This window comes from Muntiacus reevesi, chromosome 4 (genome assembly GCF_963930625.1).
Source record: "Muntiacus reevesi chromosome 4, mMunRee1.1, whole genome shotgun sequence".
NCBI lineage: Eukaryota > Metazoa > Chordata > Mammalia > Artiodactyla > Cervidae > Muntiacus > Muntiacus reevesi.
The window spans coordinates 24734763-24762509 of record NC_089252.1 but is presented as its reverse complement, the minus strand read 5'-3'; the positions used below and the strand labels follow the sequence as shown (position 1 = coordinate 24762509).

The 27747-nt window shown below is 35.8% G+C and overlaps 1 protein-coding gene across 1 annotated transcript in view; it reads left to right on the top strand.

The window, feature by feature from the left end:
- The first annotated feature begins 11617 nt into the window (after nucleotides 1-11617).
- Nucleotides 11618-27747, top strand: part of DSG1 (desmoglein 1) — a 38531-nt gene continuing 22401 nt past the window's right edge. The window contains exons 1-6 of the mRNA XM_065935133.1: nucleotides 11618-11665; nucleotides 20476-20511; nucleotides 20778-20909; nucleotides 22118-22273; nucleotides 24462-24606; nucleotides 27126-27292. Of these exons, the coding sequence (XP_065791205.1) occupies nucleotides 11618-11665; nucleotides 20476-20511; nucleotides 20778-20909; nucleotides 22118-22273; nucleotides 24462-24606; nucleotides 27126-27292 (684 nt within the window). The remainder of the gene's footprint in view (nucleotides 11666-20475; nucleotides 20512-20777; nucleotides 20910-22117; nucleotides 22274-24461; nucleotides 24607-27125; nucleotides 27293-27747) is intronic.

Here is a 27747-nt window from a genome sequence, read left to right as displayed (position 1 = left end):
GTATTAATTTTTACTCAGTTCTTTTCCTCTATGATTGGCTTCCTTTACGTTTAAATGCTTTCTCCATCTGGAATTTTTTCTGACGCAGGATACTTTGTTCTAAGTGGCTGGCCACTTGCCTCAACACCATCTTTTAGATTATGCACAGATCTCTTAATGATCTGAGAAGCTATTTATATTCTGGACCAGAGATCTTTAACTATATGTTAAATCTATTCTGAAATTCTTAATCTATTTCATTGATCTTCTTATTCATTTTCAATCCCCAAAAGTGTTCACTACTGTACTGCTGTACTTAATACCTTTTCGGGATTCCCTGATAGCTCAGTTGGTGAAGAATCCGCCGGCAATGCAGGAGACCTGGCTTCGATTCCTGAGTTGGGAACTGCTGCTGGAGAAGGGATAGACTACCCACTCCAGTATTCTTGGGCTTCTCTGGTGGCTCAGCTGGTACAGAATCTGCCTGCAATGCGGGAGGCCTAGGTTGGATCCCTGGGTTGGGAAGATCCCCTGGAGAAGGGAAATGCTACCCACTCCAGTATTCTGGCCTGGAGAATTCCACGGACTGTATAGTCTATGGGGTCGCAAAGAGTCAGACACAACTGAGCAACTTTCACTTTCACTTCACTTTCAAGGTTTGACTTCATTCATTACTATACTTTATATATACTAAATTTTTCAAACTCCACAAAAAAACTAATTTTCAGAGTCTTTTTATCATTGTTTTTCTGCATAAAAACAGGGTGTGTCTTTCCGGCACTTCATGTCCTCTCTATGTCCCTCAGGAAAGCATTAAAGTTTTCATCATGTAGATTCTGCTCTACTTCTCTGCTTCATTATGAGGTAGTTCACATTTATATTTGCTACTAAAAACTAGTATATTATATTCCTAACTGATAATTGTTTAGATTATTGAATTTTGTTATTAATTAGGTACTCAGCCACCTGAATAAATTCTTTTGCTCTTTGAATTAATTTTTAAATTGATTCTCTTGGAATCAATGTATACTTTATGAATAGTCATAATTTTAACTCCCTTCCAATACTTATATTTGGCTATTAGTTCCAGAAAATATTATATAATATGGGATCATTTTCATGATTAAAAAAATGTGTTTTGGGACTTCTATGGTGGTCCAGTGGCTGGGACTCCATGCCTCCAATGCAGAGGACCTGGATTCAGTCCCTGGTCTGGGAACTAGATCCCACATGCTGCAACTAAAGATCCCACACGCCCCAACAAAGATTGGAAATCCTGCAACTAAGATCCTGTGCACTCACAATAAATAAAGATATATTTTAAAAAATGTGTTTAGCATTTGATGCCAAGAATAAATGGCAGACTTTTGTATGATACATCATTTTTATAAAGTTAGTGATCATTCTATTTCTTTATTTTTCATTCTCTGACTTTAGAACAGGTGATAAATTACATCAAGCTTTTTAAAGCACTTGTGGAAGTTACTTTTTGAGTTGTTACAATAGTTAAATATCGCAATAGAGTTTTCTAACTTTGTACCATCTTACATTCCTAAAGAGAATTTCAACTGGTTATGACATTCTTTTAATGTGTTCCTCAAATTTGTATGTTAATATATTATTTCAAACTTCAGCAATTTTAGCAATGAATAATATTTTCCCAATTGGTTTTGTTGTTGTTATTGCTTTTTGTTTTTGTTGTCTTTGTCTAACTTATTTTCAGAATCATATATTTAAAATCTGTCAATGACTAAAAATATAAATTAAAATCTCTTAGTTCTACACTTTCCTTTGCATTTTTTCTTTTGAGCATGTTATGCTATTTTACTTGATGCAACAGTGTTCGTGATAATTATATCTTCACCACATTTAATTGTTGTCTCCTTTAAAAATGTCTTTATTTTAAATTTTATCAATAATATTTAATGTTACTCCTGCTTTTTGTTTTGTGTATATTGGTGCTAAAATGATTTTGAAAACTGAACATTAAAAATATGATATTTTCTGGAGTTTAAAATGCCCCAAATAAAAATTTTCTCATTTGTCTCCTAAAATGCTCTTTATTACTGTTCTTCATTGCCATTGGATCCAACTAAGAATCAAATATTGTGTGGAGTTTTGATGTCCTTCAATATGCCAGCAAATCTGGAAAACTTAGCAGTGGCCACAGGACTGGAAAAGGTGTTTTAATTCCAATGCCAAATTCAAAATTGGGAAAGGAGTATGTCAAGGCTGTATATTGCCACCCTGCTTATTTAACTAACTTATATGCAGAGAACATCATGTGAAATGCTGGGCTGGATGAAACACAACCTGGAGTTAAGGTTGCCAGGAGAAATATCAATAACCTCAGATATGCAGATGACACCACCCTTAAGGCAGAAAGTGAAGAGGAACTAAAGAGCCTCTTGATGAAGGTGAAAGAGGAGAGTGAAAAAGTTGGCTTAAAGCTCAACATTCAAAAAACTAAGATCATGGCATCCAGTTCCATCACTTCATGGCAAATAGATGGGGAAACAATGACAGACTTTATTTTCTTGGGCTTCAAAATTACTACAGATGGTGACTGCAGGCATGAAATTAAAAGACGCTTAATCCTTGGAAGAAAAGCAATGACAAATCTTGACAGCATATTAAAAAGCAGAGATATTACTTTACCTGCAAAGATCCATATAGTCAAAGCTATGGTTTTTCCAGTAGTCATGTATGGATGTGAGAGTTAGACAATAAAAAAGGCTGAGCGCCAAAGAATTGATGCTTTTGAACTGTGGTGCTGGAGAAGACTCAAGAGAGACCCTGGGATAGCAAAGAGGTCAAAACAGTCAATCCTAAAGGAAATCAGTCCTGAATATTCATTGGAAGGACTGATGCTGAAGCTGAAACTCTAACACTTTGGTCACCTGATGTGAAGAGCCTACTCAATGGAAAAGACCCTGATGCTGGGAAAGACTGAAGGCAGGAAAAGAAGGGGATGCTAGAGGATGAGATGGTTGGATGGCATCACTGACTCAATAGACATGAGTTTGAGCAAACTCCAGGAGATGGTGAAGGACAGGGAAGCCTAGCATGCTACAGTTCATGGGGTCAAAAGAGTCAGACATGACTGAGTGACTGAACAATAATAAACCTAGCATAACCACCCACTATATTTTTTGTATCATAACACTGGCATTTTTTAAAAGCTCAGATGCTTTTTAAAATAGAATATTTCAAAACTGAAATTTTCCTGATTGTTTTCTCATTTGGAGATTCAGGTTAAGCATTTTGGACAGGACTATTACATGGGTGACATTACATAGTTTTGACCGCATCATGCAAAAAGCTGTATATTTTCAGCTTCTGCCACGGTAAACAATGCTTAGTTTTATTGACTGGTGAGATGATGTGATATATTGAGACCATGTAAATACCTGGTTTCCCAGCAACGCTTCATTCAGTAATATTAACATCCACTGATGATCTTTACCTGAATCATTTAATATCTCACTAAGTGCAACATTAAAATTTTCTAATTCTACTTTTTTTTCTATATTTATTAGGTGACAATCTCCTCGAAAGATCTTACCATTAGCACCATTATCCCTTCTGAGCAACACTGTGGACTCGCGTATTCTTTTTTATTCATTGTATCATTGTTCATTAACAACATTATTCTTTTTGATGCTTTTTGGTTTAAGGACACTGAAACTGATTATATAGCAGGGGTTTTTGCTACTAGGAGATATATACAATAATATTTAGAAATGAAGTGTCATAATATATGCAACTTTCAAATTATTCAAAATACACAAATATGCAAATTATACAAAATATACCAAGAAGATATTTGCTCACAATGAGAGAGCTAAAGTTCCAAAATATTAACAGATTTTTAAGTCTGGATAAATGTTTGAATTTTTTTAAGTAGAAGAGGGAAAAAAAAACACAAACAAAATGTTAAAAACTGATCAGTTCTTACACCAAACCTCGGATAGGTTTCTTTTTCTTCCATTGCACCCAATTTCAAAAGGAGGGAGGTATTGCTCTCCAGTCCCCATCACCTATTCCTCCATCTTCATTAAATCTATCATTCAATACTGTCTCTTTTACTCCATCATACATCCATTTCCTTTTTCCTTTCCCTGAAACAACACTATTTCAGGTTTATTACCCAAACCATTATGATGACCTCCTAACTTATCTTTCTCTCTCTAGTATCTCTTCTCTATCATTTACCATGAAGCTTCCAGGACAAATTCCTTAAGCACAGCTTTGACTAGGTAAATACTGGTTCTTTGTCTTCAGTATAATACCATGCAAATTCCTCAACAGGGCATTCAAAGTCCTTCACATTCTGCCAGTTCATCAACCCTGCTACCTTCAACCTAAATAATACACTTAGATCTAACCTGACTCCTGTTTGGCCTGAAAAAAACATATCCCTTTTTATCTTCTTTGCCATCTACATCTCCATTTGTTGAGAAGGTAGTCATCCTAAAAATTTCAAAATCTACCATTTCCATGAAATGTTTTCCAGTTCCCTTAGTGTGGAAATTATTTCCCTTTTGCAGGACTCAGAACACTCACTATACACTTTCCCTACCACACATACATCAGAGTGGCTTGAAATGTAGAGAAGCCTCATCACCCCTGTGGGAGCCAGTCAAGATTGTAGCCTTCTCAAAGACAGAAACTTCTTTATCCATTTTCACCTCTCCTATAAACTAGTACAGTTCCTAGTAGGGCTCAAGAATGTTGATGGGATTGATTTTTTTTTAACTGCAGTCAAATAACTGTTTCTGAAAATGGTAAAGAAAACTTTTTACCATCTCATAGGCTATACACTCACCCTTAAATGGAAAATATTCTAGATAGCTGTCAATGGACATATTTTGCTGAAACATATCAGTGTCATCATCATCAAAAGCAGTCTCCCAAAATGAAAGGCAATGGTGGAAAATACTAAAACCATTGAGGCTGACTGCATTTTGTTTGTACCAGATATAGTAAGTTGGAGACACAAATTTGTCTCCAACAGGTTGCAATATTAAGACCTTTTGACCTGGGAGAAAATATGGTTACTGCAGTTTCCAGAGAAGAGACATGGCATAAGGTACGCAATGCTGCAGAAAGAATATTCTGAAAAATGAATACAAAACTGACTAGAGAGAAGAAAGCAGAAGTGCAATTAGAGGTATGGCCTGGCAATGCCAGGTGAAAAGGGCCAGGAAGGGAGTTATGACAGCAACAATAAAGACAGAAAGGCACAGATGCAAATTTAAAGTGTTAATATAACAAGAGTTGATTTAGGTAAGCTACAGAAAAAAGAAGAAATCAAGAATTTTGTATCATAAACATGTAGATTCCCAAAGCACCTTGTGTGCATTTCTATTTAACATGTTGGTAGGGAAAAAAAAATCTGTTTTCTTTCTCATCCCAGCTCATTTAGAGCCACTTAAGGGCAGAAACCATGTTGCACCCATCTTTGTAACTCCAGTCCCTAGTATAGGCAGATGCGTGTGTGTACGCATGTGTGCCAGGTTGCTTTAGTCATGTACGACTCTCTGAGATGACTCCCCGAGAGAAGACCAAAGGAAAAAAATGTCATAGAACTAAACTGATGACAATTTATTACAGGTAAAAGGGAGGACTGAACTTGTACATGAAGTTCAAAGAGTACCCTGCAGTGGTACCTAATACACACATGTGTGAGTTGGACAGTCACCCAGAAGGGAGAAGTAATAATTCTATTTCAGTATAGATGAAATCTAGAAAGATGTAGTGATGAACCTATTTGCAGGGCAGCAATGGAAACACAGACACTGGAGACACAGTGGGGGACGGAGAGAATGGGATGAACTGGGAGAGTAGCATTGAAAGATATGTCTTTATTCTTAAAGATGCATGCTGAATTATGTAGGAACAAAATCTCATGATGACAGAAATTTTCTTCATGGTAATTTAGCAATAAAATGGATGAAGTGAATATGGCAAACTGTGAACTGTTAAATCTAAGTGATGGCTCCATAACTACTCAGCTCTGCTGCTCTATAGGGAACACAGCCATAGACAATACATAAGACAATGAGCATGGCTGTATCCCAGCTATGGGTGACATCTTTAAGAACAGAGTTCAAAATTATTTTCAAAGTTCCAACTAGCACAATACTGAATATGCAGTCATGCAGTGGATGTTCAATGAGAAATTTTTTTTTTAAGTTTGGGTCTTCCCTGGTGGTGCTGTGGATAAAGAATCTGCCTGCCAATGCAGGAGACATGGGCTCCATCCCTTGTCTGGGAAGATTCCACATGTTGCAGAGTGTCTGAACCCATATGCCACAATTACTGAAGCCTGCATGCTCTAGAGCCAGGAAGCCGCAAGTACTGCGCCCACGTGCTGCAAGTACTGAAGTCCGCACCTAAAGCTTTTGCTCCACGACAAAAGAAACTAGAAAAAACAGCAATAAAGACCCAGTAGAACCAAAAAATTTTTTAATTACTTTAATTTAAAAAAAGAATTGACAATAGCAATCTCTTCACCACTCTTGTTGTAAGATATTTCAGTAGGATCCAGTGTTTTCAGAGTCACATAGGATTCCCCTGCTAATGAATAATCTTTCCATACAGAGAAAACCACATAAAGATGTGATGATGTTGGACTCTCATTCTAGAACTGACTAGAGAAAAGTGAAAAGTCTCCTTATATCTAATTTAAAGGAAAGGAAGAAGAGTTAGACTGCAGACTATTTTGATGAATTTAAAAAGTCTTTCTGAAAATATAAAGCTAAAACTATAATTGATTATAAAGATGTATCTTTTCCTCAATGATTAATTGCTTTAATTTTGGTGGTTATTTCAATCTTCCTGATTTCTGTTCATAATCTCCAGATCAATCTTCTGAATTCTCCTAAAATCAACTAATGTATTAATGAATCATATTTTGTATTACAAAATACGATCTATCCATCTGGTGCAGAAGTCAGCAAAATTTTCTGTAAAGGGCCAGAAAAGTAATTACTTTATGCTTTGCAGGCTATACAGTCTCTGTCATAACCGCTCACCTCTGCTGTTCTAGAGGGAACATAGCCATAGACAATACGTAAACCAATGAAAATGGTTGTGTCCCAATAAAATAACAAGGTAGTGAGCCAGATTTGGCCCATGGCTATAATTTGCCAACACCTACCTATCGTTATTTTTAATTTTATTACAAAAATTCTCAACTATACAGGAAACAAAGAGAAAACCATAAGCCATCACTTAGATTTAACAGTTCACATTTTGCCATATTCCCTTCATCCATTTTATTGCTGAATTACCATGAAGAAAATTTCTGTCATCATGAGATTTTGTTCCTATATAATTCAGCATGCATCTTTAAAAAGAAAGACATACCTTTCAGTGCTACTCTCCCAATTCATCCCATCCTCTCCTTCCCCAACTGTGTCCACAATGTCTGTGCTTCTACTGCTGCCCTGCAAATAGGTTCATCAGTACCGTCTTTCTAAATTCCACATATATGCATTCATATATGATATTTGTTTTTCTCTTTCTGACTTACTTCACTGTGTATAATAGGTTTTAGGTTCATCCACTTCATTGTAGCTGACTCAGATATGTTCTTTTTATGACTGAGTAATACTCCATTGCATATAGGTAGCACAACTTCTTTACCCATTCATCTGTCGATGGGCATCTAGGCAGCTTCCATGGCTGATTCATGTTGCTGTATGGAAGAAACCAGCACAATATTGTGAAGCAATTATCCTCCAATTAAAACTAAATAAATTTAATAAAAAATAGATACATCACTAAATATATTAATACATAGAGATATAATTATAATTAGCTAATTGCTATCAATTGCATAATCAATTGTATAATTTTACATAATTACAAAATATAATCATAACAATAAATTAATATAACAAACTATTAAGATATACATGACTAATAAAATTTATGATTCCTTAACAGCCTATTTTTAAATTTTTCCAAATATCCCCAAAGTTATTTCTAGAGTCATTTTGTTCATATCAGGAATCCAGTTAAGGATCAGGCATTGCATTTGACTGTTATACACATAAAGAAAAGTCTCATTTAACCAAATGCTGCCTCCATCCCCCAGACTTTTTATGTGACTCATTGAGGAATAGTCTGATTTTAAACAACTTGAGCAAGATCTAGACTCAATACCTCTCATAGGAACACTAACATAGAGGCAAACACAAAAAGTTTTGTTTCTATTATCCTTAACATTTCTCTCAATTTCTTCTCCCTTTTTAAGATTTTTAAAAATATTTTCACCTGTTTTTTAAAACAATTTCTAGAGCTCATTAATGTAATTTAGATATATATGGCACGAGAGGCTCACATATAACATAAAAACATATTCCAAAGGGTTTCTCTGGAATGTATGAGTCCATCATGTAAATGAAGGGGGATAGAACAGTCGCTTACATGAGGCTTAAGAAATTCTAGATCAGTAGAATCCACCAGCTTCTGTGGAAGATGCTGATCACTTTGTCTTTCAGGAAGGAACTACAATAACCCAAGTTGTGAAAAAAAAATAAAGAAATGTAGACACTTGGGATGACATTCTTGGGTGTGCAATGCCTTAGAAAAGAGCAAAATCCTTTCCCCCAAGAATTTTGATCCTTGTGAGAAAATCTGTCCATTTTACCAGAAAACACCAGGAAAAAAACAAAACAGAAAAATCGCCCCAGGTGTCATTAAATTCCCGTGAAGTAAGAACTGCTGGGATGTAAGTGGAAGTGCACATACTGAACATTGTTCATAGCAGAATCAGAGTGTAACGAGACCAGGAAGATTAAGCAACCTTGTACAGCACAGTTACGTCTTGGAGGGGTGAGAGTTACAGCTAAGGGGACTGGAAGAAATGCTTGAGGAAACATGACCACAGAAATGAGAGTTGTGTGCTGTCGCCTCTGTTTTAGTTTCCTAGCTCATTGGCATTAGGAAATATGATCAGCAAGGAGTCAAATATAAGGGACTTGGCAACTGAGATAATAGGAAAAGAATCAAATGTGCTGAATGGAAAAGCAGAAAGCTAGAGTTCCCTTAGTTGAGAAAAAGAATAGGGTAGATTTCATTAGAAAGAGCTGAATTGATAAACAACAGGAATTAGGCTTAGAAGATAGAAGAAAATAAAAACAATGATGCTGTAACCTCTTTGCACTGGGGCAATATGGTAACCACTGGCTGTATGTGGCTGGGTTTCTCTGGTGGCTCAGTGGTAAAAAATTCACCTGCCAGTATAGGAGACGTGGGTTTGATCCTTGGGTTGGGAAGATCCCTTGGCGAAGGCAATGGCCACCCACTCCAGTATTCTTGCCTGGGAAATCCCATGGACAGAGAAGCCTGGCAGGCTACAGTCCATGGGGTCGTAAAAGAGTCAGACACAATTTAGGAACTAAACAAGAAAAAATGGCCTCGTGCAGTTATTTAAATTTAAAGTAAAACATTTGGTTTCTGAGTTGTTTCAATTGCTCAATAGCCACATATGGTTAGTGACTAGCATAATGGATCCACAGATCCACAATCGATTCAAGTGTTCTCCCAGATAGAGAACATTTCCACATTTCAGGAAGTTGTCTATTGAACAAAACTGCTTTAAGGACATTAAGATGAGTAGGGAAAAAAAGGTAGAGAATGAGATGAAGGAGGAGGAATGGTGATTCATAACCTCCCTTCTCCACTTGTTACCTAATGTCACTAGCTCTCATGTGACAATTAAGACAATCATTGCTCTGCAATATCCAGGTTCTCCCACACCTCCTCTCCAGAAGGCTCCTGGAGACACTGCTGCCTTACAGATGCTCCAGTTGGTCGGGATTGTGGAGCAAGTCACTGAGTTAGGGGTGGAGCCAGGGCTGGGTGTGGGGAAGAGTCATTCCATGGATGAAGAGGACCAGTGTACATCTTAGCACCATGCCCAGAATTCAAGGTGGAAAGAACATTCACTTGCCACTGGGAGGCTTGTAAATGTAGATCCTTCCATCTCCCATACCCAGTGAGTCTTCAGCCATTTGTGGTCAGACTTTCCTACTACTAATATATTGCTCAGACTAAGTCATGGGTCGATAGTTACATTATATACTACTTGACTAATGAGAAAGTTGACCCAATTATTCACATCAACCAATTCCTATCATAAGTATTCTTATTCACCTTTTTTTTTTCACCATTTATGCAAGTAAATATAGGCAGCCTATCTTCTCCTTCTAAGCTCCATGACGAACAGCATGACATTTCCAAACCATTGAGGAGTAACCTTTTTAGCCACACACCTGTAATGAAATGAAAGCATTCTGGAGAACCTCTGACCCTCAGAGATACTCTTCCTTTCTGGGATAATTTTTAACATCTTTTTGACCATAATCAACATCTTACCAGATAGATCTCTTGGTCCAGACTGCTACTTCCAGCTCCATAGACTTCCTGCCACTCACAATATTCATACTAGACATTGCCAGGTGAAGAGGAGATTACCCTTAGAACACTAAAGGCTTTCCTGCGACAGTTCACTATTTATTTTCACAGACTTCAGGGCTACATTCAGCTTCCTATTTGCATGTGTGGGCAGCTTTTTCTCCAGTGTATTCCCTGTGCTCTAATTGGCTCACTATACAGATTCTTGGCTCTGTGCTTGGGAATCATCACTGACTTTTAACCCACCTCACCTGAAGAACAGCTTTCTGTGTTTCTATTAGTATTTCAGGCTCTGACCCTCACTTTTTAAATTATCACTGAGATTTTAATTGGTGGTTTTTATTGTTTATGTTTAATCTTCCCTAGTGATATTTTACATTTTATTTTACTCCATTTGAAAAGGACAGAACCTTAAAGAGAGAGGAAATAATTGGGGAAAGAAGACATTCATTTAGAGAGACAATAGAGACGTCCCTGGACTCTTGCTGATCACTTAAAGGGAACTGTGATTTATTCCAGGAACCTTAAAATTGCAAGTATATACGTTTTGTTTGTTTGAATGAATGCTTAAAAAAAAAAAAAATCCTCACTCTTAACATTAGCAGAGTTTCTGTCTCTTAAAAATAGTTCAGAAAATGACTGTTTCCTAATGTCCACTGAAATGGAAAGTTTATAATGTTCTACTGTGACCTGAAGGTCTGGCAATGAACATGGGTCACATAATCCTCTTTGAATAGTATAAACATTCAGACTCCACTTCCCTTTTCAATATGGGAAGAAGTTGAACAACCTGTAAATAGAGCCTAGGGTGAAAAACCCCTAGCCATTGTACAGTTCTTCACACTTCTGATCGTTCTAAATGCCTGCCACTGGAAACCTTCACTAAAGGAGTGAATCTTCCATGCCCCACAGAAAGCTGCCTTTCAGCTGGAAGAGGGTGTGTCCCTAAGTTTTTACCTGCGAGCAATGATGATCCTGTTAAGCATTTCAGGGAGACCAGCCCAAGTTTTTAGGGTGGGGATCTAAACAGGTTATACGTACCTTCAGACCTGCTCCCAGAGAAGGCAGAAACACCTCAAAGCCTGCATGTAAGAACATCTACTGAGAAATTATTTTTAAGCAGACACCAGCTGAGTGGGGGAAGAGAAAGAACCGAGAAGCAAAAACAAAACTCCCTTGATCTTGGATGTAAGAGAACCCAGCAGCGATGAACTGGCCCTTCTTCGGAGCAGCTGTGGTGCTGCTCATTTTCCTGGTAAGTGAATCCTGTTAAAAACTTTCCATCATCGTTCTCATTGTAAACAAGAGAGAACTTTTAGGAAAATGTTATTTTGTGTTATTTCTAACATAAATCCATTAAAAGTTTAGGTTAATGATAAGGTGATTTTTATGGACTAGATTTTTTAATAGTGTTTCTCTCCTTAATTGAAGACTCCAAGGTCATATTAGTGCATCAGTGTCAACTCACCATATCACATCTCTGACATCGAAGTCATTGCCAAGTCACCGGGGAAACACTGAACTTGGGAAAGTCAGATCACCACTAAATAGCATTCTGTTGTTCAAATTCTCTTTTGCAGGTGGGCTTTGAAAACTAATCTCACAGGTGTATTGATTTTTAATCCAGACATTTTCCCATATTTTACGTATCTTTGCTAGTAGATTCACTCTAATTTTTAAAATGTAAAAGTAGGATCCCTATAAATTAAAATCATAGCTGTTTGTAACTGGCTTCACCACCCAAACAGTCTCATCGGTTCTGTATGTGGTTGGGGATTCATATCACTAATATCAGAAGCCCCATACTTCTAAACTGTAATTTTATTTAAAACATTTATTTTAATTTCAAAAAGAATGGCAGTATGGGAGATTTATAAATGACATAGTAGGTGAGGGAATGGCTATAATTAAGGAATAAGTATAATTATTATGATAATGGTTCTTACTACTAGAAAATCAGTAATGACCACGAGACAAAAAGTTGCACATTTGATGATCAGAGAAACTATAACAAAATACTTTATTATTGCAACCCTACACTTTTTATTAGTCTTCTCACTTTAGAGACAACTTCTAAGTACAGCACTAGTGTGTTGTATCAGCTTCTCTTGTGTTGAAAAATTGAAAATTGTAGTCTGTCTCACAATAATGTTAATATAATATAAAGAGGCAAGTGCAGGTAAATCGTGTCTTCCAATTTTGGCAGGATGTAGTGCTGTGGTGAAGATTTGTCTCTACTTGCTTCGTTTTTGAACTGGATTGTTGGGTGTCTATAGTAATAAGTGATTCAACATATGCTGGTTAACTTGAATTCACTTCATTAATTGAGAGGCCATAACCAGTGGATTTATTAATAAATGAGCATCAGTAAGTGGTTGCTATATAGTTCCAAACTGCCCTTCAAACATTAGCCTTATTCCAGGGACTTGATACTGAGAATCTCAGAATTTGGGACATGGCAGGGATTAATGAGACCACACAGTATGGCATTTGAACATAGGAGTGTTTGTTAATTATGAAATAAGAAAATACTTTTTAATTTCATATAAATTTGATCTGATTCAGGTCCATTAGATTATCAGTTGATTAAGTTTATTCAGATGCTTATGTATCTTCATTGAATCTATAAGATGCCTTTTTAAATTTTTATGATTATTTCTAATTAATTACATCCTATAAAATTCCTTTAAACAGCCGTTTGTATCTAGTCATTCTTCAGTACAGCATATCATTTTATCAAAACCATGTATTTTCTTGTAACTTTCTCTTTTTGTAGAGCGAGTTCTGGGCCTTTGTCTTTTATTTTCTGAGTCTGGATAGTTTTTGCCTGTTTGCATGTGAATCATTTGTTTGTTTTTTGCCATATTTTACTTTAGAATCAATCATAAGTTCTCATACACATTAGGAAAATTATTTCTTGAAGAACTTATTTTATAAAGAATTGAAATCTTCCATTTAAAATAACCTTTTTTAAAAAAATTTCACTTTCTAAGGTCTAGAAAAATCATGTTATTTTTACTACTGATTTTACCAGATGATCTGGATAAATATCCTTTGGAGTTATCCAATCTATTTTTGCTTTAAAATACTTTTTCTGAACACGAACCAGCACGATATCAAACTTTTCTGCTAGCCTTATTCTGAATGTTTGCTTTTATCAATTTTAAAAAAAGAAAAGAAATCTATGTAAAGTCTTTATATTCTCTGCTCAAAATTGGTAAGTGAAAATTATATTAAGGAGCATATTTGGGCAATTCTGAAAACTTTTAAGACATTTAAACTGATACTATCTTTGATGCAAACCCACTGAGAACCCGACAACCATATATTTACAAGTATGCTGTGTAATCTGCTCAATGTTCCTTTAAGGTTTAAGACTGTTCAAATTAGTGGGTTCAGTCAAGGAGAATAAAGCTGAAGAAACTTCTTATGGAGGCCAAGCTTGCCACACGACTATTCCATTATCTAGGCAAGGTGCCTGAACAGACACTAGCTTACAGCTGTTATAACATTGCAGGCCAAAGAAATGTTATTAATGCTACATTTATTTTTCTTTCTTTCTTTTTGTTTCCATGAATTTGGTGTGTATATGCGTGGCTAGCAAGGGGCTGGGGGTGGTTAGAATGAATTCTACACCAGAAAACAAAGTTAACTTTAAATCAAATATAAGAAATCTCTCTGAGTGGGTGTAACTGTGGTATAAGGGATGGCACGGTGACTGTGAAAAAGCAAAGCAGAACCAGTAGAATTTTATAGTTCTGTTGATTTCTAAAACTCACTTTGCAACTTCACCAGGTCCAATCGATCAACTCAAATCAATACAGATATCAAGGTGTCTTTTTCTATAAAAGTCAACTTCTGCAGCATACACTCAAAGAACAAATAAACCCATCTTTACTACCAAGAATGATTGATTTCTTCAGTTGATCATATCACCCTCAATTCTCCTCTTTCCACAGTTAATACTTCCGTTAAAAAAAACTTCTTCTGACCACCAGATAAACTAATTCTACAGTTTGAACTTAACTGAAATTATTAAGTTGTTGAAATTATTATGCAGTTGTTTTTAGAGTATTTCTCAAGCCCAGGGCTAAAATATAATATATACTTTATTACATAGTTCATCAACTTACGTGAACCAGAATCTTAAATTTCCATAATTGTGTTTATTGATGCCTAAAGCAAGAGAAGAGTTAACGAATTAGTACAGACACAACAGAAGAGAAGCAAAAGAGAGGATTTTAGGCTTTCTTGTGCTCATATTATAGTGATACATACTACAGATATCAGAATTTCAATAAAATATTTTCTAGAAGATGGAAGCAGCATTTCTGTTTACCTGTTAATTCAAATGTATAAATTATATTTAAGCAAAATCATGATGCTCTTAAAAGCTTTGGAATTTCACAGCAGATTTAAGATCAGCCTGTTCTTTAACTTTTATGAAAATAAAGAGTATAAATTTGTCATCGTTTAATTGACTTGAGTTGCTACAGAGTAAAATTGTTTGCTGTGTCTGATTGAGGTGATAGAAAAACCTAAGGAACTAGGAAATGCTAACTGGATAAATCTGATGACTTGGCTGCTAAAGGACAAGATTCACCAACTTAACAAGGCTCATAAATCTAGAAAAAAACACTGTCTATTCCCAGAGCACTGTATTTCTGATAACTCTTCTGCTATATATTCTTCAAGGACGTTGTTGTTGGCTATCTCCGTGTCCTAACAGACACGACATTGTCCTGACACTGGAAGCAGGATGTGCACTTAGTACCGCAGTTAGACTTACCGTGCTCCCCACAGTGAGGGAGCACCCCTCCAGAGCACTGGGTCATGTCACTCTTGCTGGCTATGCTTGGCATGCAATGACCCCTAATGGACTTAGGCAAGTCAAAGTGGTTTAAATGCCACTGGTTGCTGATCTCAGTTGGTCTACAAGCACAGAGCACAGCCTTGGCTAATAAACAACGACAGCTTCACAAATTAAGCACTGCCTGCTGCTCATATAACTACCTGGCTGTAAGTTATTCGAGGGCAGATTCTGTGTCTAAGTCACTTTTGTATCCTTCATAGTACCTTGCACCGGTGTGAGATTGCTCAGTAGACATCTAATTCACAAAGAAGAGGTGTCAATAGGCAATTTTGAGGTGGTTTATATTTTCTCCCCGCCGCACACACACTCCAAATAATCATGAGGGTATTACACATGAAAACAGTCCTGATGAATTTTCCTGTTACTTTCATAATGCAGTATACATTTACATTTTATCTAAGGCTTGTCATAATATTTCTAGGGCTTAGATCCTTCAAAAGTCTTAAAAATAAAGCCTTGGTTTCACACATCTGATATGTATTTGTCAAAGAAATAAATAAACCAATCAACAAATAAGAAGAACGACCTACCAACGTGCTGTCGACTCCAGCTATGGTCGAAGTAATACAAAGGAAAGACAAAACAGGAGGTTTTTTTAAAAGAAGCAATTTATCATATTTTGGCTTTATCTCAGGTTCATTCTTATACATAACAGTTAGACACAAAATGTGATGCTTTAAAAACTGTCATATGACTGTTGAAGTTTAACACAATTATTAAATGCAAGAAGTTGTCCTTATAAAAACTACTTATTACTTTCAAGACCATTTTTACTTATGTAAAGAAATGTAAACCTCGACATCAAAAGAAAAAAAAATGAGCTTAATTAGAATAATTGAAATTAGCATGCAATTTTGCATCTTGTGGCTTTTAAATATATATATGGATGGATTGGCTCCTATAATAGAGATCAGGGAGGGTTCATTGGGGATGTGCTTTAAGTGAATTATTCACTGCTTTCTTAGAATATTTGAATTGGAAAGGGCTTTAGTCTCGTATACAGAAGAGGAAACTGAGGCACCGAATGGCTAAGTGACTCACCCCAACACCCATATCCAGTGGGCAAAAGAGCTGAGATGTACTCAGCTTGACCAGTCTTCATTACCTAAGTGCATCTCCATCATGGTCTCCACAGAACACATCCTCAACACATCTCATAAACCAAACTAGTCCCCTGCTGCTGCTGCTGAGTCGCTTCAGTCCTGTCCAACTCTGTGAGACCCCATAGACGGCAGCCCACCAGGCTCCCCCGCCCCTGGGATTCTCCAGGCAAGAACACTGCAGTGGGTTGCCATTTCCTTCTCCTAGTTTCCCCCAAATAACCTTATCCTTGTTCTAGAGACAAAGTCTAAATTATTCAGGATAGTGTCCTTCAATTTACCTCTTCAACCAAGTGACTTTCATCTCCAACATGTCTCCCTCTCCAAAACTATTTCCTTGCACACTATTAGTAATCTAATTCTACTATCACATCTTTCTGACTTTTTTTTTATCACAAAATTCCTTGGGAAAGTGATCATTTTCATATCCTTTTTCCCATCTTATTCCCCAATTTCTTTCAGTCAGAAGGAGCCTGTTCCATCCAACTGAAGCATCCTATTCAAAGTCCTAGAAAACCTCAGATTTCTTCAGGAATCACTCTGTTAAGCTATTTTATATCATCTGATATGGTTCATGCCCCATCTGTCTTTCAGTTGTCCCTTCCTTTGACATCCTTGATTTTGCATGACATTTTCTTCCTGTTTTTTCAGCCATTTCTTTTTCTCCTTTTCATTTCTTATTTTTTGTCATTGTTCCCAGTTACATAAATGTAGGAATTCCCAGGCTGTTTCTTGGCTGTGTTCTTCTTCCTGTTTTTTCTTCCTGTGTTTTCTTCCTGTTTTTTCAGCCATTTCTTTTTCTCCTTTTCATTTCTTATTTTTTGTCATTGTTCCCAGTTACATAAATGTAGGAATTCCCAGGCTGTTTCTTGGCTGTGTTCTTGAGGGATTTCAAATTCCCCCATGATTTCAACTAAGCAAACTGAGCAGTTATTCCTCCACATATCAGGCCTGAAGCACCACTGTTCACCGTGCTTATGTGCTTTTCAAATAGCTAAGCATCTTCACCCAGGCCCTTCTCCGGCATCTTAAACTTGCCGTGTTCTAACCTGCTGAATTCTGCTATGCCTGTGCTCCAGATCTGCCTGTTTAAAACTGCCATCACCTGAAATTCTTCCCTCTCTTGACTCCCATGTCCCATTGGTTCTCAAGCCCTGTCAGTTTCACCCATGCAGTATCTCTCCCTTAATCTTTTCTGGTCTGTTCCCACTGCTCCTGTTCAGCTCTGCATCTCCAGCCTAATTTGATGTAAACACTCACTGCTGGTGGCCTATAATCACTGCCTCTTCCCTGTGGTTGGAGTAATCTTTTAAACCCGCAATTTTATCATGCCTTTCCCAAGATCAAAAAATTTCAGTATTTACCTACTGCACACAGAGATTTATTGTTAAAATTGAAAAGGTAACTATATATATATATATATTTAGTCTACCCCTGTCATTTCACAAATGAGAAAACTAAGCTAAGAGAATTCAGCAAGTACACTGAATGTTCTCTGATCCTATGAAGTACTCTGTTTATTTCATTATTTTGCCTTTGAAAGTCCAAGAATGACTATTTCAGGGTTTGGGGTTTTTTTTTTTTCCTGGACTCTGAGCAAATCACAGTAAGATTATGTTAATAAAACATAATTTTAAGCAGACTTGGCAGTTTTTTAATTACTAATCCAGTTGAGAGCCTGACTCTATGGTGAAACTTGCTTGATCTTCTGCCTGAGTTGCTACTCATGGGAAAAAGAATGACCCAGCTTCATAAAGCTGGAAGGTTTCTTAGTCATCTGGCATAGTTCTCCAAAACAAACAGCAAGCACTGACACCTTGGTGTGGTAAGGGAAGCGCAAGACAGATAACTGATGCATACACAATTCTGTAACTGTGAAGAAATGGCTCCCAGACAAATAAGATACCCCCACACCCCAGTTCCACACCTACAAATTAGAGGAAAAAGTGTTCATGAGTTCACAGGTAGCAAGAAATACATACCTGTACTAACATTTCAATTTGGTGCTCAAGAGGGACTCTACAATAACAACTCAGTTACTTGTCCAAAGTAACTTGGACCATTTGGGTCATTTATTTTTCTTTCTCCTCCCACCCCATGCATAGCATTACTGTTATTGCTGTTACCATTGTATATAAGCATTCCTATTAATAATTCACAAGGATATTATGAGATTAGATTAAAATCAGAATTATTTTGAATTCTCAAAATTGTAATAATGTCAATTCTTCATACTATATTTTACTTAGAAATTTACATGGAATAGCCATCTTATATTACACATGCCACAAACACAAATTTAGGCTGAATTGTTTTGGGTTGTGAGTGTTTGCTCAGTCACTCAGTCACGTCCAACTCTCTGTGACCCAGCCAGGCTCCTCTCTCCATGGGATTTTCCAGGCAAGAATACTGAACTGGGTTGCCATTTCCTCCTCCAGGGGATCTTCCCAACCCAGGGATCAAACCCCTGTATCCTGAGTCTCCTGCATTGGCAGGCAGATGCTTTTGTATTTAGCCCTAAATTAATACCCAAACCTCAATTTCTTCATCTGTAAAATGGAAAAAATTATAGTATTAACCACATATACTACTGAAGATTGAGTGCATGGATTTCTCTAAACACATTTTCCAATATTTAGTTATCATTCAGTAAATTGTAATGGTGATTAATAATAATGATTAACATTTGACACCATGAGTATATAATTTCTATAATAAAAACATAATCTCTTTATACTACTGATATTAACCATTATGAATTACGGAAATTTTTTAAAAATATGTACTTGGAGACTAAAATTTTATTTTTATTTAAGGGTGAAATTGAAAGTGACTATAAAAAGTAATTATTATATTTTGAAATTACTATTGTTAGTATTTTTAAAAATACAAACTATAATTTTCTTTTATCAGTGGTCTAGATAAAGTCTAATTATGATAATACCTCTCATAATCAGCAATTCTGGAAAGAAAAAAACAGAAGTTAAAATTTTCTTATTTAGGGGTGAATAAAAACTAAGAGTGTATACCACCTTTAACGAATTCTAAGTTAAATTTAATAAATGTAGATAAATCCTTCAAATTCACACCTAATTTTTTGATATTTTACAATGTCTTTAGTATATTGATATAGTTGACTTAATATATAAATGTGTGTTTTTAGAAATGCCTTTGTCTTTAGAAAAAAATAATTTAAATTATATACATAATTTTACACTACAAATTATATATAAAGATCAAGGCCAGAGCTGAAACTAGGGAGAGTTCTGTTTGACTAGTTCATTTGTTTGACAGGGAAATTGTTTAATGCAGGAGAAAAGATTAATGAAAGTTGCGTACACAGCAATTTGTCCCTACAGTCTTGTAATTTATTTTCATTGCTGTGGAAGGATGCATGTATATCATCTGTTTTGTTTAATGCCAGCAATAAAACATCAAATATGAATTCATTTTTACATAAAGAAAATTGTTTTGATTTCAGCACTTTTATTCTCATATTTCAAAGCAAATTAAAGATTTATCATCTTAAGATTTTCAAGAATACTCAAAAATCTTCCATCTAGAATTGGACTGTGAAAAAGCAAACATTCCAAAGTTTTCCAGATATTTTCTACTCTATATGCTTTCTTTACTTCAGCTTTTCTTTCCTATTTGCATTTGTGGCTAGTCAGATCCCAAAACTATAGTCAAATATTTTAGTATCATTACATACTATTGAAATCACTAAATGCCATCCAAGTGCTTTCAACTCTTCAGACATAAGATTTACTAAGAGATCTTGAGTTCCCAACCCTCATTCTCCCTGGGTTCTAGTTTCAAATATCCTAGCTCATATGATTACAAGTATCTGTACAGGCTAAGAATGAAAAAGAAGTTAACAATAAAAAGCAATGAAAAGAAGAGCAAAATTGAATGGTAAAAACCAAACATAAAAGATCCTTAGTATTGTCCTCAGACCTTGAGAGAGAAACCAAATTTACCTGCTAATGACCCACAAGACTGTTTAATTTTTTTTTTTCAAGCAGTGGGATAACATGCATTGTAGAGCATTCAATTAAAAATTAACTATTATGATTATCTTATTTTTTATAGGTGGTGCTGGAAGTTAACAGTGAATTTAGAATCCAGGTAATATATAGCAAATTAATTTTTTTCCAAATTAAAAGTGAAAAATATAGTTTGGGAGAAGTAATATATTTTCCAATAAAATTTATCCTTTATAAGTAAAGTTAATGTTATGCTAAAAGTAATGGATTATCAAAATTACCAGTTATTCCAACTAAACATCCTCTCTTTCTGACACTGTTCTGATCTCTAAAATCTCCAATGGAATGTGAATTATGAATAAATTATATTTATTAATAGATACTATTACTTTGTCCTGCCCACCCAAGGTCAGAGATTATAACACTAAAAATGGCACCATCAAGTGGCTTTCCACCAGGAGGCAAAAGCGTGAGTGGATTAAGTTTGCTGCAGCCTGCCGTGAAGGTGAGGACAACTCAAAGAGGAACCCGATCGCCAAAGTAAGTATCAACCCCAAGGCAAAAAACCGAACATCAGAACGGACAGAGTTAAATTTTCAAAAGAACCTATCATTGAAATATTTTATGAGCATATCTCACTGAGAAGTTATGACACAGAACAGAACTATAGCTATTCAGATTATAAAAATTGAAGCCACCAAAAGTGTAAATTAAGAAATAGAGCCACTTGGGTAGACAGTTGAACACTGACTCATCACATTAGTGAAATTAATATACACAATCATGTGTCACCCTAAACTCTAGATGAAAAAATACAGTGATTTAAACAATGAATTTAATGTTCAGCACATTCACAGGGACCATTTAAATGTGTGCTCTTTCTGCCTCATGAACTCCTAGAATTGACTTTGTACTTTTAGCTTTCTATGAACAATCACAATGTACCCTCTTTCGCATTCTCTTTTCCCTTCATTTTCCCTTATTTTCCTTTTGTAAACACCCAGTCACATGCACACATGCACATACACACACACATGGAAACATCTCCACACACAGATTCACACATACAAACATATATGCATACATACACACAGATTTACACAGAGATTCCCCCATAAGATTGCTTACAATCATACAATTTTTAATTTCAAAGAGATCCCTGGTTTCCATAAAATTTATTTGGAATGGTCTCTTTGATTTTTCTGCTAATACAACCTCCTATTTTCAGAATTAAAACCTTCTACAATAGAGTTGGATAACTCTCTCTTGTCACCTACATAAATCCACTTAAAACTTTCTTCCAAAACTTTACATTTAAAAAAACATTTAATCAAAAGATCAAAGTTATGTAATAACATTGAGAAACTCCTAAAGAGGGTAAGGAGTTCCCTACTGGCCTCAACATTAGCACAGACATTAAAAATAATATGATCCATCTTAAATGTTGAATGAGTGAATGCATGAATGATAACTATACAGATTTAGATTTATGAGAGTGATGTTTTACTTTTTTCTTATTTGGTAGAAACTAAAATTGAATTTCTTCTATTACATTGTCATTTACTGCTGAAAATACTAGAGCTGTAATTATTCCACCTATCTAGGAAAATATTTCCTATTTCCAACATTTCTCAAAAGATAACAGGATAACTCACATTCAACAATTCTCAAGAAAAATAGTTATTACATCAAACAGTTGCACTCTTGATTTCCTCTCTGTAATGTTTTCACCTGTGCTCTCTTTGCAGATTCACTCAGATTGCGCTGCAAACCAGCAAGTTACATACCGCATCTCTGGAGTAGGAATTGATCAACCACCATATGGAATCTTTGTTATTAATCAAAAAACTGGTGAAATTAATATAACATCCATAGTTGATCGAGAGGTCACCCCTTTTTTCATTGTAAGTGCATGAATGTGTGTGTTCGGGCCTATATTACTTTTGAAATATCTTAAGTTCAGATCATATTTATTTGATTTCAAGAGTCTCAGTACTGGGCATTTTTGGTTGTCTCTTTTTTTTTTTAATATTTTATTTTATTATTTTTTTTTCTTTTCTTTCTTTTTTATTTTTTATTTTTTTATTTTTCTCTTATTTCATGGGCATTCAATGACCTGACAGAAACAAAAGGTTAAGAGAAAGAGGAGTGTTTGTTTAACAGCCTTAGCAAAAGGGCTAACCTCTCATCAGTTCCCGTGTCAAGCTAAATGTTTGTCAAGAAGGGCAAGCGCCTAACTTACTTCTTTTTCTTTAATTCAGTTGAGAATATCAGTTCCTCTTCACTCCAATGCCAAATGGTGATTTCTGGAACTCCAGATGGAGCCTTTCCTGAGTGAACGTACTTGATGATAAATTCATATTGCTCAACTCCCCTGAGCTCAGAATGTGCCTTGGAGAAACTTTAACTCACCCTTAATCTCACTCTATTCTTTACAGTCACTGTGACAAAACTTCAAACCCTCAACCTCATTTCCACTTTACGCAGTTGACCTGATGACCCGCTTCATTAAAAATTCTGAGACCTTCCATCACAAACTCCCATAATTAATTCTCTCTCCTCCAGTTCAGAAATGTTCTGAATTAAATCCAAAAAAAAAAAAAAAGGATCGATTTTCTACTTTTTCGCAATGAGTTATCCCAAGAGCTAGCTATTTTCCCATAATTATCTGTCCAAGAAACTTAATCAATCTACTTCATTTTTTCATCTCTCTTCTGACTGCTCCATTGACTGCTAATCAATTTCCATCTATCACTAGGGTCAACACTTGTTAATACTTGAAAAACAAAAATAGAGAAATTTTAATATCTTTCTTTGATTGTGTAACCTCTCCAATTCAAACCCCATAATTTTCCAGAATGCCTTCAAATAGTAATCTCTGCTTGCAGGTTTTCACTCATACTGCTTGTCTGTATGCCTCAAGCTACTTTAATTCCTTAGTCTACTATTCCATATCGGTATTCCTGCCTTGTCTCCCACAATGTTTCGCTGAAAATTCTAAATCAACATGCCAGCCTATTAGCTTCTCTTGAAACACATACCTTTTTATATGAAACACAGTAAGTTCCCTATGGGCTTCCCACATAGCGCTAGTGGTAAAGAACCACCTGCCCCAGAAGGAGATGTAAGAGAGGCAGATTCGATCCCTGGGTTGGGAAGATCCCCTGGCAGAGGGCATGGCAACCCAACTCCAGTATTCTTGCCTGGATAATCCCATGGGCAGAGGAGCCCAGTGGGCTACAGTCCATGATGTCACAAAATGCTGGACACGACTGAAGTGACTGAGCATGCATACGCACAGTAAGTTCCCTACATACCAATGAGTTTCCTTCTGGGAGTGCATTCGTAAGTCCTGCAAAGTTAGCCTAGGTACCCAGCTAATACAATTGGCTATGTAGTACTGTACTGGGATGGATTGATAATACATTTGCATCTTTGAAAGTTTGCAACTTGAAGGTTCATATGTAGGGGACTTACTATATATCACATAAGCAAAATAGTACACAATACACTTATATAACACCCAATAAGTGAAGTTAGTATGCTGCAGTCCATGGGGTCACAAAGAGTCAGACACGACTAAACGAATGAACAGCAACAACAAATAATAATATAAACACCCACATAGCCACCACTTATCCCATGAATGCTATATTTCTTTGAAGCCCCTGTGTGACTCTCCTTTGTCATAATCTCAAACTCCATAACCCCTATTCCTAATTCCAAGCAATGAGTTTTTGCCGCTTCACTTCCTTCCTCACATGAATCCTTTTTCTTGGAACACCCTGTCAATTATCTGCTTCACCTGTTGAAATTTTCTTTGAAGATCTCTCAATCATTACATCCTCCTATGAAGTCATAGCTATTTTGTTCTTCCTTTATATAACTTATCATGTTACCTTTTCTCAAATGGGATTTTGACTTTGTGTTTGGCTCCCCTTCTAAGTACTGCTTGTGCCTACCTTTGAGTAGGAAATCATATGTCTCACTGTTCTTTTAGTTTCCCACAATACCTAAGCATAATGCTCAGAGAAAGCGAGAACTTAATAATTACGGGTTGCACCATGTAATTATTCCTCTTTTCTCTCCTAGATCTATTGTCGGGCTCTGAATTCACTGGGCCAAGATTTAGAGAAACCTCTTGAGCTTAGAGTCAGGGTTTTGGATATAAATGACAACCCTCCAGTATTTTCTATGTCTACTTTTGTAGGAGAAATAGAAGAAAATTCTAATGCAAGTAAGTAGTCTACTTTGTTAAGTAAACAAGACTATTGGGTTTCCAGATCTGTTTCTTAACAGCCAGGCATCTAGAGGCTAAACTCTGTCAAGATACTACATCACGAATGTGAAAGATAAGTTTGGAGAAGCATGTAGAACAGAAAGGCATGAAGAAGGCTCCATCATGGCTTTCCCTTCAACCGTGGAAGCAGCTCCAACTGTCATACACAAGAAGCAATGCTAACGAAATGGGAGGAATTTGCTCACACACTACCTCTGTAGTAGATTCCTAAGGAAAAATTCCAAAAGTATTTTGCACAGTGATGACAGAGGCACTGGGAAGAGAATTCAGCCTCCCAGTCTGACTACTTTGAGGATGTCCATGGTGGCTCAAACGGAAAAGAATCTGCCTGCAATGCAGGAGACCTGGGTTCAGTCCCTGGGTAGGGAAGATCCCCCGGAGAAGGGGATGGCTACCCACTCCAGTATTCTTGACTGGAAAATTCCATAGACAGAGGAGCCTAGCAGGTTATAGTTCATGGGGTCGCAAAGAGTCAGATATGACTGAGTGACTAACACACACACACACACGGACTACTTGAAGGGGAATCTCATTCACTTCTATTCATACTGCTTTTTAAAAATTTTTAACTACTTTAAAGTAACTCACAGCAATCACCTCCAGACAATCTATTTGGTGTTCATAATCTTCAAGAGCTTTGTCAGCAAAGAAATACAAAACGCCTACAATGCGGGAGACCTGGGTTTGATCCCTGGGTTGGGAAGATCCCCTGGAGAAGGGAACAGCTCCCCACTCCAGTTTTCTGGCCTGGGGAATTTCATGGACAGAGGAGCCTGGAGGGCCATAGCTCATGGGGTTGCAAAAAGTCAGACATGACTAAATGACTTTCACTAAATACAAAACAAGCATTTTCCCCTTCTTATATATGATTAAATAAATATACGTTTTGTTTGCTTTTTAGTCAAGTCACCGATTTTATGTATTTGAAATGTATTTTAGACCTAATCCTGTTTGGTCCTCTATGTGGATTTAAAGGTGACCATGTCAAGGGATGCCAGTGGAAGGGCACCAGAAAATCTAGAAACTAGATCCACTATTTACTCTCAAGAGCTTGCATAATCTAAACGTGCAATTACTTCCTTATGGATTACTGTTAAAAGCAATATTTTAACTGCCAAATATTCAGTCACTTGTGCAGATAGTATATTAATTGCTTAGGGTACCACTGAAGATTGTCCTAAATATATTAAAAAACAGCAGAGCTACTGTCTCATTTAAATTTAAAACTTCAACTAACCATAGTACTTTTAAGTAGTATAATTTCTTATAAATTCAAATAATTCTTACATTTTAATTTTTATCTGTTAAAATATTATACCTATATTTTAAACTTTTAAAAATACTACTATAAGAAGATTTGCTATAAAAATTTCACAAAATATGAGTAAAAATGGAATAAAATGCATTCTTTGCTCTCCTTTGTACCATTTTTCAGAGGCAAATAGAATCACTAGTTACTTAGGTACATACTTTCTATAATCATGTAGATATATATAAACATATTTCCAAAGAAGAAACAAATGTGGCTATATTTTACATACTAATCTACAGTGTGAATTTTTAAATATATTTTGAACAAATTTTCATATTAGGAAATACAGGTTTCATCATTTCTTTTAAGAGTTTCATGAGATTTTATTATATGAATGCACCATAATTAATGAAATAACTGCCTCTTAAAAATGCTGAAATAAATCCACACAGATATTGGGAGAGAGAGAGAGAGGAACAGGAGCTGATAGTTTGTGTCTAAAGACAAATTGTGCTTGAAATAGAGTTGAGTATAGAAAAGTCTAGTTTATGAATGCTGGCAGCTCTTCACATTCTCCAGCATTCTTCATCAAAACTACCAATAAGATTATTGGAAAAGGTGAAGAACGGGTGCAGTATGTAATTAAACATGCATCTCTTTAAACCTACTAGACACCTAGTACTTTACTAGAGACCATGCAAACTAGAATAATAAAATATATTTACTGAATGTACATTATTCAATAGGAACTTCACATAATTTTATTTCATGTAGTTATTTAATTCTTTCATGAATTCAGTGAGGAAAATCCAATTTCATCCCCATTTATAGATGTAGACACTGAGGCCAAGATCACATAGCTAGAGAGTACTATAGTTGGGAGAGTTGGTCTGTCCTTATATCACTTTGTTTCACCATAGGAGCCTTTTATAAAAATAATTACACTAGAATAAGAAATGTAAAAGCAGAAGAAAATATTTCCTTGTTTTCTAAATATCAGTGATGTCTAAAGTTCCTGATAAAATGTGATCTTTTAATCAAGACAAAGGTATTGAAAGGAGCTAAGATATTGATAGAAAAGGAAAGTGGTGGAGTTCCCATTACATGGACTAACTAACCATAATACTTTGTTGGAAAAGCAATATACTATATTACAACAAAAATGCAAATTGTCCATTTGCAATCAATTTTTCTTGATTTCTAGATACACTGGTGATGGTACTCAATGCTACTGATGCAGATGAACCAAATAATTTGAACTCAAAAATAGCCTTCAAGATCATAAGACAAGAACCTTCAGATTCACCAATGTTTATCATCAACAGATACACTGGAGAAATTCGAACAATGAATAATTTTCTAGATAGAGAGGTAATTTTTTTTCTTTTGAGTGGGTTGTAGTCTCAATGGAACTGATTCTAAAAGCAAGAGTTCTAAGAAGAAGAAATGAAAAAGAAAACAATAGTTTAAAATTTTAATTACATAACCTTTTCACATAATGGGAATGACATAAGAAATATTTGTGAGATGAAAAAAATAAGAATTCCTCAAATAGATTTTATACTCATTTCTCATTTAATCTTACTGGATTTGTCTCAATTTGAGAAAACTACATTCTAAAAGTACATAAAAATACACACAAGGTAGACGTAAAAGCTCTATTTTCTCTATTTTTCTATATTTTTTCTAAGTTTGTTCTACAATGAAATAAATTTAAGAAACAATTGCTGTAATGGCCCCCATCTTGGTGAGTCACAATGGAGGTGAGCACAATAGAAGCCCCAAGAATTTTTACAGGTTAAGAAACTTGCTTATCTTTCTTTTTT